Below are 17,223 nucleotides of genomic sequence, written 5' to 3'. Positions count from 1 at the left end.
TGAGGAACTTTGTCAAAAGTTCTGATCTGTTCCCTGGGAGAAAATGGGTGCTTTTTAAGGGGGATTCTATGACCTTGTAACTCCATTGGCATCCCTGTCCTCCCCAGGCTCCATCCCCAAATCTCCAGGGATGTCCCAAACTGGGTCTGGCAATCATATTCCCCATCTTCTGCGAGTGGCCAGAGAGACATAAAAGGAAGAAAAGGGAACTACTGCAGGACAGAGCTTTGAATGCATCACTGTTAAAAAGTAATTGTTCCCACTGCAGAGCAGAGGCGTTCCTCCCATTGGGCAAAGTGGGCAGCTGCCCAGGGCGCCACCTCGTGGTGGGCGACAAAATTGCAGGTTCGTTTGTGGGGGATTTTGTATTTTCAGTGTTTTTTCCATTTTTGGCCTGCAGGGGTGCAGATTTTAGGCTAGCAGCACCAAAATTTCAGGGATTTTTTGGGAGACTCTCCTGATGATATGACTTGGGTTTGGTGAGGTTTGGTTTAGGGAGTCCCAAAGGGAGTGCCCCCATTGTTTCCAATGGGAGCTAATAGGAGATGGGGGCTACACATTTGAGGGTCCATAACTTTGGACCCCCTGAACCAAACTTCACCAAACCTGGGTGGTACCATCATTAGGGTCTCACGAAGATACTCTGAAATTTTGGTGCTGCTATCTTAATAATTACACACCTGACAACAGGCAACCACTAAATTTTTCCAGATTCTCTTTTTAAATCCACTCCCTTCCTGCCAATGTTTGTTTTCTTTCTCTCTTTTATTCTCTCAATGCCTAATAAAGATTATTATTGTTGCTGTTGTTGTTGTTGTTCCCAGCTCTGTCCCCAGTTTAAACATCGAAAGGGATGCTGTTTCAGGGTGGGGGAGAATCCACCCCAAAATAGCACCACTTTCAATGTTGTTTAAACTGGGGAGCCCAGATTCTCCCTTTAAGGTGGATTTAAAAGGAGAATCTGGGCTTCCTAGTTTAAACACCATTGAAAATGATGCTGTTTGGGGGTGGACTCCAGTATCACTTGTTTAAACTAGGGAGCCCAGATTCTCCTTTTAAATCCACCTTAAAGGGAGAATCTTGGGTCCCCAGTTTAAATAACATTGAAAGTGATGCTGTTTCCCCCAATTGGGGGGACTGGATACAACACCATAAAATGTTTTCATAGCAGTAATAAAACATTTTGAAAGCATTTTGAAAATGTTTTCCAAAAATTATTTCTGCTGTGTGGCATGGCCCATTGCTGTGTGCAGATTTGTGAGTTGGGGGATGTTCTATAATGTGATGGTGACTTTGAAACGACTTGATGGAAAAAAATCATTGTTTGGTCATGGTAGGGGAGGGTGGCCGCCCATGGGGGGCGGGCATCAAACTCAGGTTTTGCCCAGGGCTCCAGTTTGCCTAGGTATGCCTCTGCTGCAGAGAGAGTTCATCTTGCTGTTCTGCCACTCTTCTCAGCATGTATGCAAAAAGGCAAGAATAACAGTCTATTTACATGCACACTAGAACCATGTGCTTCCAGCTTTGAAGCCTTTACAACTAATTAAGTGGATCCTGATCCACCTGAGGGTCCTAACCCATAGTTAAAGGCAATTTGTGTGTAAGATGTTGCAGAGTCTGGAAAAAAAAGAAAAATATTTATCTATGAAAAAATAATGGTGAGTTGTGATCCTCTGTTTGCTCTCTGATACCTTTCATTTGCAGATGAGTGCAACTCCAACCTTCCCTCTCATTATAATGTTACATGAGAAAAGTGCACTGGAGACTTACAGACCAATTTAACCAGGGTTCTAGGACGGGAAAATCCAAATTTTGCTCCAATGAAATCCAAAATCAGTCATAGGAATAAATTATGTAAATAAAACAAATAAGTATACCAGTATTTCTATTGCATAATTCTGCTTATGCTGTCCAAAGGAAGATAGACCATGCAGAGCAACAAAATCTAGTCTCTACAGAACCAGCTCTCTACTCTCAGCCCCAGTTACTGCGATTGCTCCTGACACTGCCCAAAAGAGTCAAACCTGTATCAAATGAATTACAACCTTGCTGAGAATCTCAGGATCATCTCTCCCAAATTCTGCCCTAGGTAAAATTACAGAAACTATGCAAAAGATTTAATTTTATATCCCTTGAGATGTCATCTTTGCAAAGTGAAGGTCACCCACTCACAGTGTACACAACACAGACACACAAATTTACATCACTGTATAGAAAGCTGATTATGTTTTCCCTGATAAAAACAATTAACTCAAGAGTCCTAGTTTCCATTTCAGTACTGAGACTCTTGAAAACATTATGAAATCTGAGATAGTCACATCGCATTTCTACATGAAAGTGGTTGATAGCTGTCATTACTTAAATAATACTAGCAATGCAGTTTCTAAGCAGTAAGTACAGAATTAAAGAGTGCCTAACAGAGGAGCACAAGATCTCTTCAGACTATTAATATTGCAAGAGACAAATCTATATTGATATTAGATACAAATTCACCAAGATGAGCAAGGGTCACTTATATTCAAAGTAATCTTTATAAAAATACCTTATAAGTCTTTAGTAAACACTGAGGATTTCTATTTAAATACATATGATAGGCCGTGTGTGCATGCTTATCCAGTTTTAGGCAGATACGCTCTTTCTTCTACTGAGTTCATGTTGAGTTCACTCTGTCTCTGAGTATTCGGGAATACTTGGTTACTTGGTAAGAAATGTAATACCATTGGTTTGGTCATCGCCATCATATAACACCAAAAGTTTTCACAGAATTACTGAAGATGGCATCATTGGGGTTAAGTTGTTACTTAATCCAATAGGAATGAGAAAGCCTGGTGCACTCAGTGAAGCTCTTGTTCACACCTTACTGACTTCAGGCTCATAGTCCTGTAACTCTCTCAGGCTTTATGGCCTTGAATAATTAAATGTGGTTTTCTCTACCTTACTACATGAACAGTTGAACAGGGTTTACCTTTGCAGTGAAATGAAACACTCTTCCAAAGAAAAACAGCTTTACTCTCCCAATATAAATGCACAAGATTCTATCTTGTTTTGAACATAGAAAATGCAGTACAGAGAGCACACATACAGGATACTTTAATTCAAATGATACAACATACTATTTTGGCTTGTGGTCATTAGCAGAATTCATTTTAGAGCAATAAAAAAGCTATGCAAAAACTGATAATTCAGAATTTTGGCCAAACATCTTATACCTCTCAGAAAAGAACAGAAAAAGGACCATTTGGCTTCCTACTGTAATATTCACATACCAATCTTTTCATCAACTGGGTTCTCTTGCTACAGAGTTATCCCTTCAGCAGGGCAACATTTTTTCCATTAGAGGAAAGAAGACACCGGGCGTTTCCCCACTCACCACGACCCCCTTTATGCCACGCGCTGCTCTCAGCGTGCGTCATTTCTGGCACGCGCCCAGGCGTCCCCATCAAAAGGCGCAGTTTACAAGAGCACCAGGGATGCCGCGCACTGAGGGGGTGCGACAGCGGCAGCCTCGGGGCGGCTGCATTGTTGCCGCCCCTGTCGTGGGGAGTGCCGGGGGACCCCGTGCTACTTGAGGAGAGTAGTGCAGGGCTTAAGGTAACTGGGGAAAGGCCCACTGTTACTGAACTGACTTGGGAAACTTAACTGACTTGGGAAATGAGCAACAAATCTCCAGGTTTCTCCAAACAGGCTGCGGTAAGCATGCACTTTCAAATAAGCAGCTCTTAAACTTCAAAAACATAGACGTATAGATCTATTTGTACATGTGCCAATATGTACCTGTGCCAATAGATATTCATCTATGAAGGAAGAAGACATAAGAAAACTGTATACTAATGCTTTCACACAATTGCCCTGATTTTATAAAATGTCCACAGGGCAGAAATATGACCGTTTTCAAAGCTCCCTGTTACTAGACAGAAGTTTGTGACTCCAACGTAAGAATATATTTAAAAGAATCTAGAGTAAGAGAGAGTCATTTCATTTATTTGAATCCGCATACTGTCTTGATTTCTTGTTTTCTGTGGGAAGGCTGGAGTACTGAATATGATATATTAGACAGACTGATCCTCATATACCAAGTAAAATCCTTAATAGCAGTGGTATCTAGGGAACTGATTTTATAGTGATATACCTGGATCATGGAAAGAGTTTCTTCCCTGGTTGGTTGTGGACTCTAGAGATTTTGCTTCATGCAGCTATATTGAAATGCTGCACCAATACAGACTGAAAATTCTTGAAATATATGCCCAGAATGTGTTTCCAGTCTTGAGATCTATTTATTGGACTCCTTTCTATCCAGTTTAGATTTAAGTAGCCTGCAATCCTTTCCACCCACGCATGCACCCACATGTAGGTGTGCGTGCAAATTCTCACCTTCCAGAAAACAATGCACACATACTTTAAGAGAATAACAATGTCGTCCTTAGCAAAGCTACTCAGAATACTACTCAGGTCTATTCAGTGGGTGCACTCCACTGAAAGCGTTTTTAGGATTCTACTACTAGTTTTCCAGTGATGGGATCTGCACACTCTTGATTGGCAGAATGTACTGGGGCAGCCTGGATTTCTTCTTTACCATAGCAGCAATAGCTGTATTTTATTTTCCATATGATATGTATATTTATCATGAAAGTAAAAAGCTTCCATGGTGTGTTCTGAAAGAACATAATGCAGCAACATTGCTGAAACTAAACAGATCTGGGTCTTGTCAGAATCTGAATGGTGCACTCTCTCCCAGCCTATGTCTCTTTGAATTCCATGAAAGAAAGGCAGGGTATAAATCTAATGCAGACTTGCAAATCCGCTGTGAAGGCAATACAAAAAGCTGGAAACTAAAAGTTATACAAGTGGTACAGACTGTGTCTTAAATCCAGATAATCATAGTTTTCATGACCATAGAAATACACATAAATTGTTAGATATAATGGACGTAGTCACATATGGCACATATCTCTCTCTCTCGTGTTTGTGTGTGTGTGCGTGTGTGTGTGTGTGTTTGCCATCAAGTCACAGTTGACTTATGGCGATCCCATTTGGTTTTCAAGGCAGGGGACATTTAAAGGTGGTTTGCCATTGCTTGTCTCCACATCATGCCACTAGTATTCCTTGGAAATCTCCCATCCACATATTTTCCAGCAGCAGCATACCTGCCAGAGGGACATGTGGGGTCACATGTTCCCGGGTGCCACCAACTTAATCACATTGGGGCACAAAATCGCCCCCCATACCCACAGTGTTCTTCTGGTCTCTTGACTGGGCCTGTTGTCTGCCGTGGGTCTGTGACACCTTTGCCGCCAGGGATGAAAGGTTCTTCCTGCTCCTCCTGGCCACTGCTGCCACCTCCTCCCCACAGGTAACACCACACCTGGGAGACCCCTGCTGCCTGCCAGCCCCAAGCCCAGTGCCACTGCCCCCATGCCACCACCAGACACCCTGTGCCTTGCCCAACCCCCCTGCACTGGCCCCTGCAGCTACCCCTCCATCACTGCCATCCAGACATCCAGCCCCAGCCCAGGCCCAGGTGAGGCGGGGCACTTAAGGGTGGTGGAGGGACAGCTGCTGGGGCAGATAGAAAGGTCCCATTTCTCCACTCCACCCCGCATCCTTCTCAGCATTGCTAACTGAATGCTGCGTTCCTTAGGACAGTCCAAAGCAGCCCAGCACTCAGCAATGCTGAGGAGAGTGCAGGATGGGGCGGGGGGAACAGGACAGAAAGCAAGGTCTCACCCCCCCTCACACTGGGCTGCTTAGGACAGCAATGCTGAGAGTAGGGGCAGGGAATGGGACAGAAAGCAAGGTTCCGTTCCCCCACCCCCACCCCCACCTCCACCCCCACCCCACATCCTTCTCAACATTGCTGACTGAGTTCTGGGCTGCTTAGGACAGTCCTAAGCAGGCCATCACTCAGAAACACTGAGGAGGGTGTGAGGGAGGAATGGGACAGAAAACAAGGTCCCACCCCCCCCCCCCCCGGTGTATCTAGGGAAAATGGAACCCCGGGCAAAATCTAGAGAAAATGGGGGGTGAGCGGAAAACAGATTTTCCTCCGGGCTCCATTTTCCCTAGATACGCCTCTGCTTTCCAGTGTCAGGGCTGAAAGTATGTGACTGCCCCAAGATCACCCAGAAGGTTTCCATGGCAGAGTGGGGATTCAAATCTGGGTTTCCCAGATCTTAGTCCAACACTTTAAGCACTACACCACTCTGAATATATTATAAACATGCAAGACCTTGCCTCATTGGATCACTGCTGGTCTAGGCAGTCCTCCTGTTGTCCCTTCCAGGGAAAGACTCTATGTGTGTTTTTACTAAAGTTCCCTTAAGAGGAGCAGGTGGTCCACTTAGTACTATCACTCCAGAAACCAACATTTTTAAAACAACAAGAATACTCCTGCAAGGGAATTCATAACATCTTAAAAAGCACAAATAGTGTAAAGCAACTAAAATACTTGGTACAAGAATTATTTCCTATTATGGCCTTCCACCTCATTTTTGTTTTCAAGGGAAGGAGGCGCAGGGGGAGACATGTTGAGTCCATGACAAGGATAGCATTATTTATTTATTTTATTACATTTTTATCCTGCCCTACCCCCGCAGGGCTCAGGGTGGAAAGGGGGCCCCATTCAGCATGATGGGCCACAAATTGCCTCCAGTGCTTTAAATGATCAAAACATTTTTTCTCTACAGCTTAATTATCTGCAAACACTATCCATTGTGACTGAAGTTCATCCTTCTCCATTCCCCTTGCTCTTATCAAACTTCTTGCAGCAGAAAGTGAGAATGAGAAGGTTCAGATTACTAAAGCCTTGTTACATTCATTAAAAGTAGTGTTAAGTGTATTCTAACACATGGTGCTGTCATGTAGTGTTATCAACAATTAAAGACAGGCAACACACACAAGGTAAATGAATGCATGATGTGCAATGCATTATTGTCAGGCGTCTCTTGAGCATGACAGTTTCCTAGATCAGAAAACAAAAAAAAGCACAATGGATCGTACATCCTCATTTGAGGCAAGACGATGGCAACCTGAGCAATGGCCTACTCAGATTTGGCACCAAAGACATAGCGGGAGAATAGTTTACATTTGTCTTCATCTATCATTATCTTTTGCCAGTGAGTGAAGATCTTTTTGTTCTATCTGATTTCCTTTATTGACCCTTCTTCCTGATTAGGTCTCTGTGTGTTTGTTGATTTTTAATGTTTTTAGTTGTTTGCCATCCTGAGGGCCCAAATTAGGTGGAAATGTGTCACTGTGCATGACCTTTGCATTTGATCAGGTCATGAAAGCAAAATGTAGAATCCTTGCCATGTGGAATCTGCCTTGCTACAGTCACCTGAAAAGTAACTCCACATAACTTTCCCCTTTCCCATCATAAAATGCAGGAAGCCCACATTAGTTGACACTGCACAAGTTTTCACTTCATTTTTTCATATCTGGCTTTCATAAATATATAGCATTGCAGGATATAGCACTACAGGGCATATTTCATGATCACTTGGCATGCTGTGCAGAGTCAAACCCCAAATTGGCATCAAGCATTCCAGAGTTACCACATGGCAGCTCATCAGGTTTCTCCTTTTTCCTCTTGGTTTCATAACCAATCAGGAAGAGAGTTGCAGCAACTCACTTTTGGATTCTGCCACAAAAGTTTGAGAAGCCCTGTAACTAGATGATCTAAAATACTGCCACATCTTACAAGATTGATTTAAGGGCAAATGATGAACATTTGCTCTCTTACTGGTAATCCAAACTCTTAAGGTGATTATAACGACCTGATTGTAGAATACACACTAATCATATAAAAGTCATACAAACTTGAAACGAAATCAGCCTATTACCTCGAAGACCTGCCAGAATAACAACTGCTGTAGCTTCCCAAGATCTTGGCAAAGCTAATCTGATGAAAGGAACTGTATCCATAAATCCATAGTATCCATAAATGTGAGACTTGAGTCCATTCTGCACAGCACAAAAAAGATATCTGTATGATGTCTTAAAAAGAGGCAAAAGCTTCTTTTAATTCCGCACAAAATAAGATGTCTGGGGGACACCTTAAAGAGAGATGCCTTCTGGTGCATTTTCCAGACAGCAGAAGCATCAGAGGGGAAAAGAGGTTTTTCCCCATGTGACAGTTTTGCTCTCTGGTCAGTTTCACCCTAAGCTTACACCAGACATTTTATATGCAGCTGAAGGGATTCTCCCTGCTTCATTTGCTGAAAGTTGCCCAGGATGTTTACTCTTCAGGCTCCGATCCTGGGCACCATTTCAGCCCCAAAAGTACATTGTTCCACCCAGCTGACCTGCTGATTCTGGAAATATATAGTTTTCCTTTAAAAAAAATTCAAGAAGCTATCTCCATAGCTCTGCAGATACAAATAAAAGAATCTTAGCTGCTTGGAAGACCAGTTCACTGCCCATTGAAAAACACTGGGTAGACCTAGCCTCCATGGGCAGGCTTAGTTTTTCTGTGCAATGAGAAAAAACGTAGGCTGATTCCGCATGGGCCAAAAACAGCGGTGTGAAAACGGTGTGAAAACAGTATAAACCTTTTTACACCATTTTAAACCCTTTTACACCATTTTCATTTCGTTTTCACACTGCTGTTTTTGGCCCATGCGGAATCAGCCTAAGTTGGTCCACAGAGGAAAAGTCTACCCAGTGCTTTTCGATGAGTAATAAGCTCATTTTCTGAGCAGCTCAGATTCTCATATTTGTGTCTGCATAGCTACAGAAATAGTTCATCAAAAATTAAAATAATAGGAAAAGTATATATTGCTGGAATCAGCAGGACTAGCTGAGTACAAATATGTACTTTTGGGGGCTGAAAGGAACCCAGGATCAAAGCCTGCAGGGCAAATGTCCTGGGGCTACCTTCACCAAATGGCAGCATGGAGAATCTCTTCAGCTGCACACAAAATATTGAGCACAAGTGAAGAGTGAAACTGACCAGGGAGCAAAAAGGTCAGGCAGGAAAAATAAGATACCTCCTGAGCTCTGCATTCTGCACAGCCAGGCAGGAGAAGTCTTGCAGGTACCTTAGGCGGGGAAAGGCACACTTTAAAGAATTTTCACAAAAAGACACCTTGAGCAGAAATAAGGTGTCCTGAGGACATCTTGGGGGGAAAAGCTGTGCAGAAACGCCAGGAGAAAATGCTACTGGAACACGGCCATACAACCCGGAAAACCCACAACCCACAACCTTGTGCAGAACTCCTTCTAAAGATGCCTTTTTAAGGCCCCTAGGACATCTTATTTCAGCTGTGAAAAATGGACCTTTGTTAATTAATCCAATTGTCTGGCATTGGAAGTGTGGCTTGTTTGCCAGCTTGGTTGAATTCCTAGTTACAAATATTTATTCCTCTGGAAAGAATGGTGATAATCATTACCAAAAATGGTCAAACATGACAGTAATGGCTAGGCAAATTCAAGGGAAATAGGCAGTTGTTACACCACCTTGAATTGATTCTGGAAGCAACCTGAATACAGGGTAAGAGAACCAAATCAAGACTGATATGATGTCTACAATCCACTCCATTCAATGTTCTTACTACAGCACTACATAACAAGTATCGTTTCTGGACACCCTACAAAGTCAGCTCATATAGTGCATATTGAAACACTCTAATCTAGAAGTTCCTAGGACATGCACCACAGTGAGTATTGCCTGGTGACTGTTGGAGGGTGGGGAACCCTCATACACCATTGCCTGTCCACATTCCACAGAGCAGCAGGAGGAAAATGGGAGGGGAAACTTTGCTGCTGATGTTTTGATATCACTTCCACAAGAACACCAGGAAAAGACACTGCTGCCCTCCTTATAGGGCTGCCTGGACGTGACATTAGGTTGTTCTAAAAACTGTCAGAAACTCTATGATTTAAAACCATAGAGTTCCCAGAAACTCTCAGAACAACCTAGAGCAATGAGTGCTGGCAGAAGGAGGTGCCCCCACCATAGTAGAAGGCATGGCAACTCCCCCCCCCCCCCAACACTGTAGGAACTGACCAAATCTCTAAAGAATTTACCATAGAGTTTTTGAAATTCCAAGAGCATCCAGAAGTGATGTGAAAGCATCAGTAATGCTTCCCTCTCCCAGGCTCCAAACATCTATATGGGAGCATAAATGTAGGCCTGGCATTCCCTAAATATAGCTGCTAGGTCTGTTTTTACCCAAGAAAGACAACAGCCGATTAGGTGCTCCTGGTCAGATGCCAAGGAGTCTGATCCTTTAGGGAGACTGCAACCCCATCCAGAACAGGAGATACTTTAATACCCAGATCAGTCCTTTCACTTGGCAGGTCAGGTACTCCAGAGAGAATTCAGAGAACAGAGTCCAGCATGTAATGGCATGAAACTGGTATGCCCACATCATTTCATCCCCACTGCCATTTTGGCACAACTGGCAATGGAGAAGATATCCAGAAGTTCTGCCATAGCAGAAGACCAGGCATCCTTTCCTTTCACCCACGAGTAGCACCTCTATCTTGTCAGGATTGTGCTTTAGGACACCCTAAAATCTCAAATTTAGAAGTGAGTTCCACTTTCAACTGTCTGGAAACCATTAGTGTATGGAGATGCAAGTCTAACTCACTGGAGATGAAATAGATAAATCCTTGCATACTCATCTTGCCCTTGGTAAGCCATTTTGATAGATGCTGAACACTGTAGAAGAAATAGCCCTTTCAGGCTCATCTGACAGAATTGGGGTTAGTGTTATATTATCACGACAGCTGTGAGAGAAATTGAAAATAAAATAAAACTAGACTGTTGTAGGAAATGTTAAAGATTTTGCCAGTAGCACTTCATTAGAAACAATGTATACATTGGTATGCTGATCAATGTTACTTCTGTATTGATTTCATTTTCTAAATGAGATATCCCTATCTAAAATAAAATTGGATCCAGGTGAAAGGAGATTTAATAAAAAGCTGAAATACTGCAAGGTATTTTTACTGTCTCCCTTTTCTGTGTTTGTGCCCATAACTGCCAAGCTTTTCAGCAAGTAGATATGATGATAGCTTTTAGTGGACCATCTTCAGTTGATAAGAGTTTACAACCTTTCAGGTTTCTACAAAATGATCATTCAGACAGAGCCAAGATTCTCACAGATAATACTGGTAACTGTCTCAAAGAGCAGTGGGACGGACATGCCTTTATTAAATGCAAAGTCTTCCCAAATGCTGCTCTGTACTTAGGGAAAGCACATATTCCTCATCACACAGTCAGCTATGAATGTCCAGTGATCATATTGTTCCAGCTCTTAGAGCATCCAAAAAAGGGTGCTAGCCATTCATTTTCCAGAAGCTCTGTTGAGAAAAGCACTAATACAGGAAAAGGTATGGCAAAGGGTTCTGTATTAACATGAAGGTAAAGAAATAATAAATTGAGAAGAAAATACAAGGAATGACAAACAATAACTAATATTTAAAGATGACTCTAGACTTGGTGTTCATAATCACCACCTCATGGCATTTTTGATAATAATCTCCTTCCCTTTGTAAATTTGGATGCCTGAAAAAATGCCCATTTTTTTGGTAGGGGCAACTACCACGCCTCTCAGAGGAATTAATATCTGCAACTGAGCTAAGAACTGAATCTACACAGCAAAGACGCCATACTGCCAGACAATAGGATTAGCTAACCAACTCTCACATTTATGGAGAATAGTAGAAACCATTTCTCCTCCGTAATAAGAGAACAGCTCCCTAGTCTTTGGAAAATGATACAATTTAGTTCGTCTTAAAAGATAAACAACTATCCTGTTCTATGGAACAAGACATAAGCTTGCTTTGTTTAAAAGTTAGGATACTGATATCAATTTATACTTGTTGCATCTGATGAAGTAGGTTTTATTCCATTCATTATTTAGTCTTTTAAGTTCCATAGACTTCTTCATTGTTTTGTCTACTACAGATAAACACACCTCTGAATATATGGATTATGTCACACTAGTTACATGACTTTCTATTAATGGTTCACAGAACTTTGAGGACAGGCAGCAACTTCCTTAAATCACTAAATCTTACACTGGATATTCTTTCACATGGTACCATGGTGAGGCTGCTGACATACCTCCACAATATCCTGTTTCTATTCAGCACCAGTTAGCCTATGCCTAAAAGTATTTAAAAGAAAAAATCAGCATTGAGGAGCAAAGCCTTTAATCTCATTTTTGTACACAGGCATACCCTCTCACTTGTCAATCAAACAGATACCACCCAACATGCCTGACAAAATGGGCCTGTTCCAATCTGGGATTTTGATTTCTTTAAATCTCAATGAGAAATTCTACATTAGAAAACAAGCTGAGCCAAGCCTTCCTTAGCTCAGCTTAAGATGATTAAAACCATGCTTCCCAGGAAAAGAGAGATAATATGAAACACCAGAGGTTTTACCAGGGCACAAAATGAGGGAACTGATATGCAAAACCACTGCAAACAATTTAAATCATATCTGAGTTTTAGCTAACCAACTGCAAATACTATAATCATTTTGCATGCTGCAGGCAAGAGGGCCTGCTGTAACAGAAACAGCTCTAAAACTGCGCAAGACAAAGCCGTATACTTAAGGAATATGTACATACATCATATGTATATCACACACTCACATACAAACACATGTGTGCGTACATATATGTATAATCACATCTATAAAGGAAGAAAAGAAATTCAGCAAGGACAATGTCAAACAGTAAGAATGCTTCCAATAAAAGAACACTGTTTTAGATGCTGCAGTATCTCTCAAGTATTCCTTTAAAAACCCTCTGTGGTTTATTTCCTAAACCACACTGCTAACTAAACAACACTGCTATGCTTTAAGTACACATAACTGCATTTCCCCACATTATCCCAATGTGCCATCCTTGTTTCTTCAAAATTCTTCTTTGTGACCTACTTCAATAGTCTGAATTTGTTTTCTAAATCAAGGGTCATTTAAATGAGGCTGGTTATGGAAGGGAATTCATGTGGGATTGTGTTTTCATTCTTGTGTAGTATTTTTGCTATTAAGTATTACATTGCACACTGATGTGAGCCCAGGAGAGCAATATGTTGCACTGTAGCTCACATGTTAAAGGGCATTAGCCAACAGTCATATGTCAACGTCTAATGACCAGTCATGCCTCCTCTTTCTTCCAAAAAGTATGTATTAGTGAAAGCCAAAGCAACAATGAGATAAGCCAAGATCTATATTCTCTTCTATTTGTTTTCAGCTGCAATATCAGCTCAGATACATTAATGTGAAAACTGTCTATTATGATTACACCTTTCACCATCCCTACCTGACCTAAAATCTAACCATCCCTAGTAGACCACTCTCTACTGAACTGTACAATACTCTGATAATCAGCCACTTCAACAAGTGTTTTTGGAGCTTCAGAATACAGTATCAGATCCATGGTGTCACTGATAAACAAGAGGTACGAAAAAGTGCATGTTACAAGGTGTTTTTCGGCATTTTTACTTAGCAAGATTTACACTGAAATTTGGATAACAGGTCTTGAAACATGTCTCCTTTTTTGTCTGTGAGAATTATGATGTTTATAAACTGAACACCAACCTTTACACTCACTGTATTGTATTTTCAGCTCAGTTATTTACAATTACAATAAAATGTTTTCCTTCTAAGTTGAAAGTGTTGTTACAAATTCAGTATCTAGGAAAAACTGAAACAGGAACTGGGGTGATTTTAGTTATTCATACAGAGACTAGGCACATCGATGGGACTGTTTGCTTGAGGAAGGATTACTCATACACACAAGAAGACTGCAAGATCAAACTCTAAACATTTAGAACTGAACATGCATTTTGTCTACCTCACCCCAGGTAGAAACCTTATGATGAACTTTACATCCCAGGGGGATCTGCATGAATATTTGTCAGGAAAAGAGCCCGGCAGCTCTGACCGGCAGCTCGGTCTCAGAGGTCAATAGTATGTAGAGGCTGAGAAAAATGGATGCAACATTGCACCGCAGATCTTGAAGAGTCTATGTGTTGTTGTTGTAGGTAAAAATAATAATATAGGAAACTTTTTGGGGGAGCAGGCCAACAAGCTTGCCATCTGCTTACCATCACATTTGACTACAATGTTTCCAAAGAAGATCTAAAAAATGGTCTGTGGGGACCCCTCAGGGCATCCTGAGATGAGTTAATGAGCATACATTTTGTGACAGGTATGTCCTTCAGCAGGTCACATACATTTACAATCTTGCATCTAATCACACTGTTAAGAACATTTATCTTATCACAAGGGATTGGCAGTAAATTAAGTCCCCTGTAGACTTGGAATCTAATGTATTCCAACAAAATACTAACCAGAAGCAAAGGTCAACATCACTAACATTGTCTTGAGTACTTGAGGCATTTCCCCCTTTAAAGAAGCAGAGGTGACAGACACCAGCCAAACTTCATGTGAAATAAAACATGTTGCAGATTTATGCATCTCACACAAAAGAAGAAATTTTGAATTAGTGTGGTTTTAGTGAGAATCTTTTTAACAGCAGAGTGCTCCTGAAAGACATTTGGCATATTGCCTTTCATTTCCCCATCTCCGAAGATGCTTTCTAAGCTTCTGTCTCAGCAGACTGGAATCAATGTGTGTCACTTCAAGCATCACAATGATAATGATGATGATAATAATAAAACATCCCTGGATAGTCTGTAGCTTTACAACTTCTAATGCAATCTTAGTTTGTCGGAGAATTTCACTAGCTGTTCCTGCATTGCCAAGATTGTGTGGGTGCACCTGTAAGCCATGAAAACAATATCCACTTCTCTCTTGGCTGAAACTTAAAATTTCATCATTTCTTTAACCTAGAAATGGATCTATTTCTGAACTTTATGTAATCCTTACTCCACTCCTACAAATGATGTATTCATACCAAACATTTTTAAGCAAAGGGGGGTAGAAAGGAGAATGAAGCTAAGCCAGGAAGACACATCCAACAAGAGTTTAAAAACAGAAACTTGCAGGGGGAGTTACCACTGTCAATAAACAATGTGGCAAAATTAAACATGTTCTTTACTACTTTGTCATATTTCAAAACTTTGTACATAGCAAGAGTTCCCAGGTGAACTACTGCCTTGATTCATAAATCTTCCTATTTTATTTTTAAATGAAAGAAGTCCTCTCCCTGCAGTAGCCAGCGATTTGCTGCTGTTTTAAAACGTTAAGACAATACATTGGCATTCACAGCATTTACAACTTCATCCCACCACTTTGGCAAGGAGCATCAGTTAGGTGGGATTTGGATCCACGACTGCATCTTTGGCTGATTAAGCAGCGTCGTCGTGTGTTACTATGAACAGACTTGACTGAGGGAAGAACAGGAGCTGGGGGAAAGCAGAATCTCTGAGCCAGTTAATTTCCCTCACCCTCAAAGGGGGGAGGGAGGTTGCTGAGGGGAGCCGAGCAGTCTTAAGCCATGTAAATCGGGGCTTATGGAAGTATCGCAGGAAGTATCTGGAGCGGGAGAGGCGAAAACTGCGCTCGCCACCAGATGCAACCCGACTCAAGTTGCGAGCAAAGCGCCCGTCAGGCAGCCCGGGGCTGCACTTCCCTGCTGCTGCTGCTGCTGCCGCCGCCGCCGCCGCCGCCGGGCGCCTACCCTGGCAAGCAGTGGGAGGGGGGCGGCTGAGGGGCTCTTACTTACGTGTACTGCTGGGGAAAGCTGAAGCCATCCGCGGCGGGAGTAGACAGGACGAGGCACAGGAGGATTTGGCTGCACAGAGCGGGGACGAGGCAAGATGCGCCGCAGGTCTGAGCCGAGATCGCCATTTTTCCATTAAAAATTCAGCGGCGGCGGCACCAGCTCACTGTCGCGCGCTGTCCCCGGTGCTGGTGCTGGGCTGTCCAGGAGTCCCCTGCTTGAACTGGGAGCCTGAAATCGGTCCGGGATGGGGGGGGGGGGGGGGGGCGGCGGCGCCGCCGGGTATCCTGCGGCTACTCCAGAGAAGCGAGTCAGTTAAGCAAGCGGTGGCAGCCTTTCTCCCCGCACTAAAATGCCACGACCGGGGCAGACTGAGGCGAGGCGGGAGGGAGCCTGGGCAGCTGCGCTCGGGCTCCCTGCACGGCCAAGCAGGTTGCTGCTGCTGCTGCTGCCGCTACTCGCTCCGGCCCTCGTGCGGCGGGCTCGGCTCTGCCGTGACAAACACTGAGCGAATCCGAACTGCTACTTTCCCTCAAATAGACGGCCCACCTGCCCAGCCTCCTCCCCTCGCATCCCTCCTCCCCCTCCCGCCCAGCTCTCTGCATCCCTCCGCTAGCCTCCCTCGGTTCGGAACGTTCTCCATCCTCGGCAGCCGCCACGGCGCATGCTCCCTAGGCAGCCGGCTGCCGAACGAGCGCTTGCAGTCTCTGGACCATTTCGGCGGGCCCAGGCGCCAGTCTTGCGCGCGCCGCCCAACAATCGCGCCTTTCTTTTTTCAGGGGCTGGCGCGCTTTTGCCACCTGGGCTGGTGTGGCGAACTGTAACGCAGCTGGTGCAGTCACACTGCTGGGACTAAGTAGGGGAAGTCCTGACCCAACAAGTGAACTAAACTGCCCCTGCCCGACTCTCCTTTCCACTTCACCTGCTTGCTTCATCCCACGTGACACCTGTAGACCAAGTCGACCTCTCAGCTGCCAGCACCTTCTGCCCACTATTCCAGGAAATTAATGGAGGTGGGGATGTGTTTAGCATTCAGTGATTAATAGGAAAGCAGACTGTAGCAGCTGTCCTGCGCCCTCACCTTTTAGGGGTGTTCCAGTGATAAGTGGATTTTAAGCACTGTAGTCAAATTTAGCAGTTTAGATATCCCTGGGATTGTGCACGCAGAGGCCTAGGTGTTAATCTGTCGAATGTTAATGTTTCAATTCCATTTCAAGTACATTTTAGCCAAACACAGGTAGCTTTATGCATAGCCCCCTCCCCAAAGTAGAACTGTGTCGTGACACCCTTGCCAATCTCAAATGCTCCTAACTGTGGCAAAGAGAGCATTCATATGTAAGCAAAGGACTACTGTCTTCCATAGATCTGACAGGCATGGCTCCAAAGAATTTTGTGTACATTACTTTAGAAAACTGCTCTCCTATCATGTAGAATGCACAATACTGAAACTATGCATATTAGTATAATATTTAAAATGGTCAGAAAGTTGTAATCCGCCCCAACCATGAGGTATTTTATTGAGAAAACAGATAACAAACATACTCTATTTAGTACATTCCAGCAACTGCTGTACATGAAG

The 17,223-nt window shown here is 43.1% G+C and overlaps 1 protein-coding gene across 3 annotated transcripts in view; it reads right to left on the bottom strand.

The window, feature by feature from the left end:
• CACNA2D2 (calcium voltage-gated channel auxiliary subunit alpha2delta 2) overlaps positions 1-16,174 on the bottom strand; it is a 719,552-nt gene extending 703,378 nt beyond the window's left edge. For all 3 annotated transcript variants that reach the window (XM_048488253.1, XM_048488254.1, XM_048488255.1), the window contains exon 1: positions 15,648-16,174. In XM_048488253.1, coding sequence (XP_048344210.1) covers positions 15,648-15,772 — 125 coding nt within the window. In that variant the 5' untranslated portion in view covers positions 15,773-16,174. The remainder of the gene's footprint in view (positions 1-15,647) is intronic.
• Positions 16,175-17,223: the final 1,049 nt, after the last annotated feature.

The sequence above is a fragment of the Sphaerodactylus townsendi genome, linkage group LG03 (assembly GCF_021028975.2).
Source record: "Sphaerodactylus townsendi isolate TG3544 linkage group LG03, MPM_Stown_v2.3, whole genome shotgun sequence".
Lineage (NCBI taxonomy): Eukaryota > Metazoa > Chordata > Lepidosauria > Squamata > Sphaerodactylidae > Sphaerodactylus > Sphaerodactylus townsendi.
The sequence above is the reverse complement of the archived record's forward strand: the minus strand, read 5'-3'. Positions and strand labels throughout refer to the sequence as shown.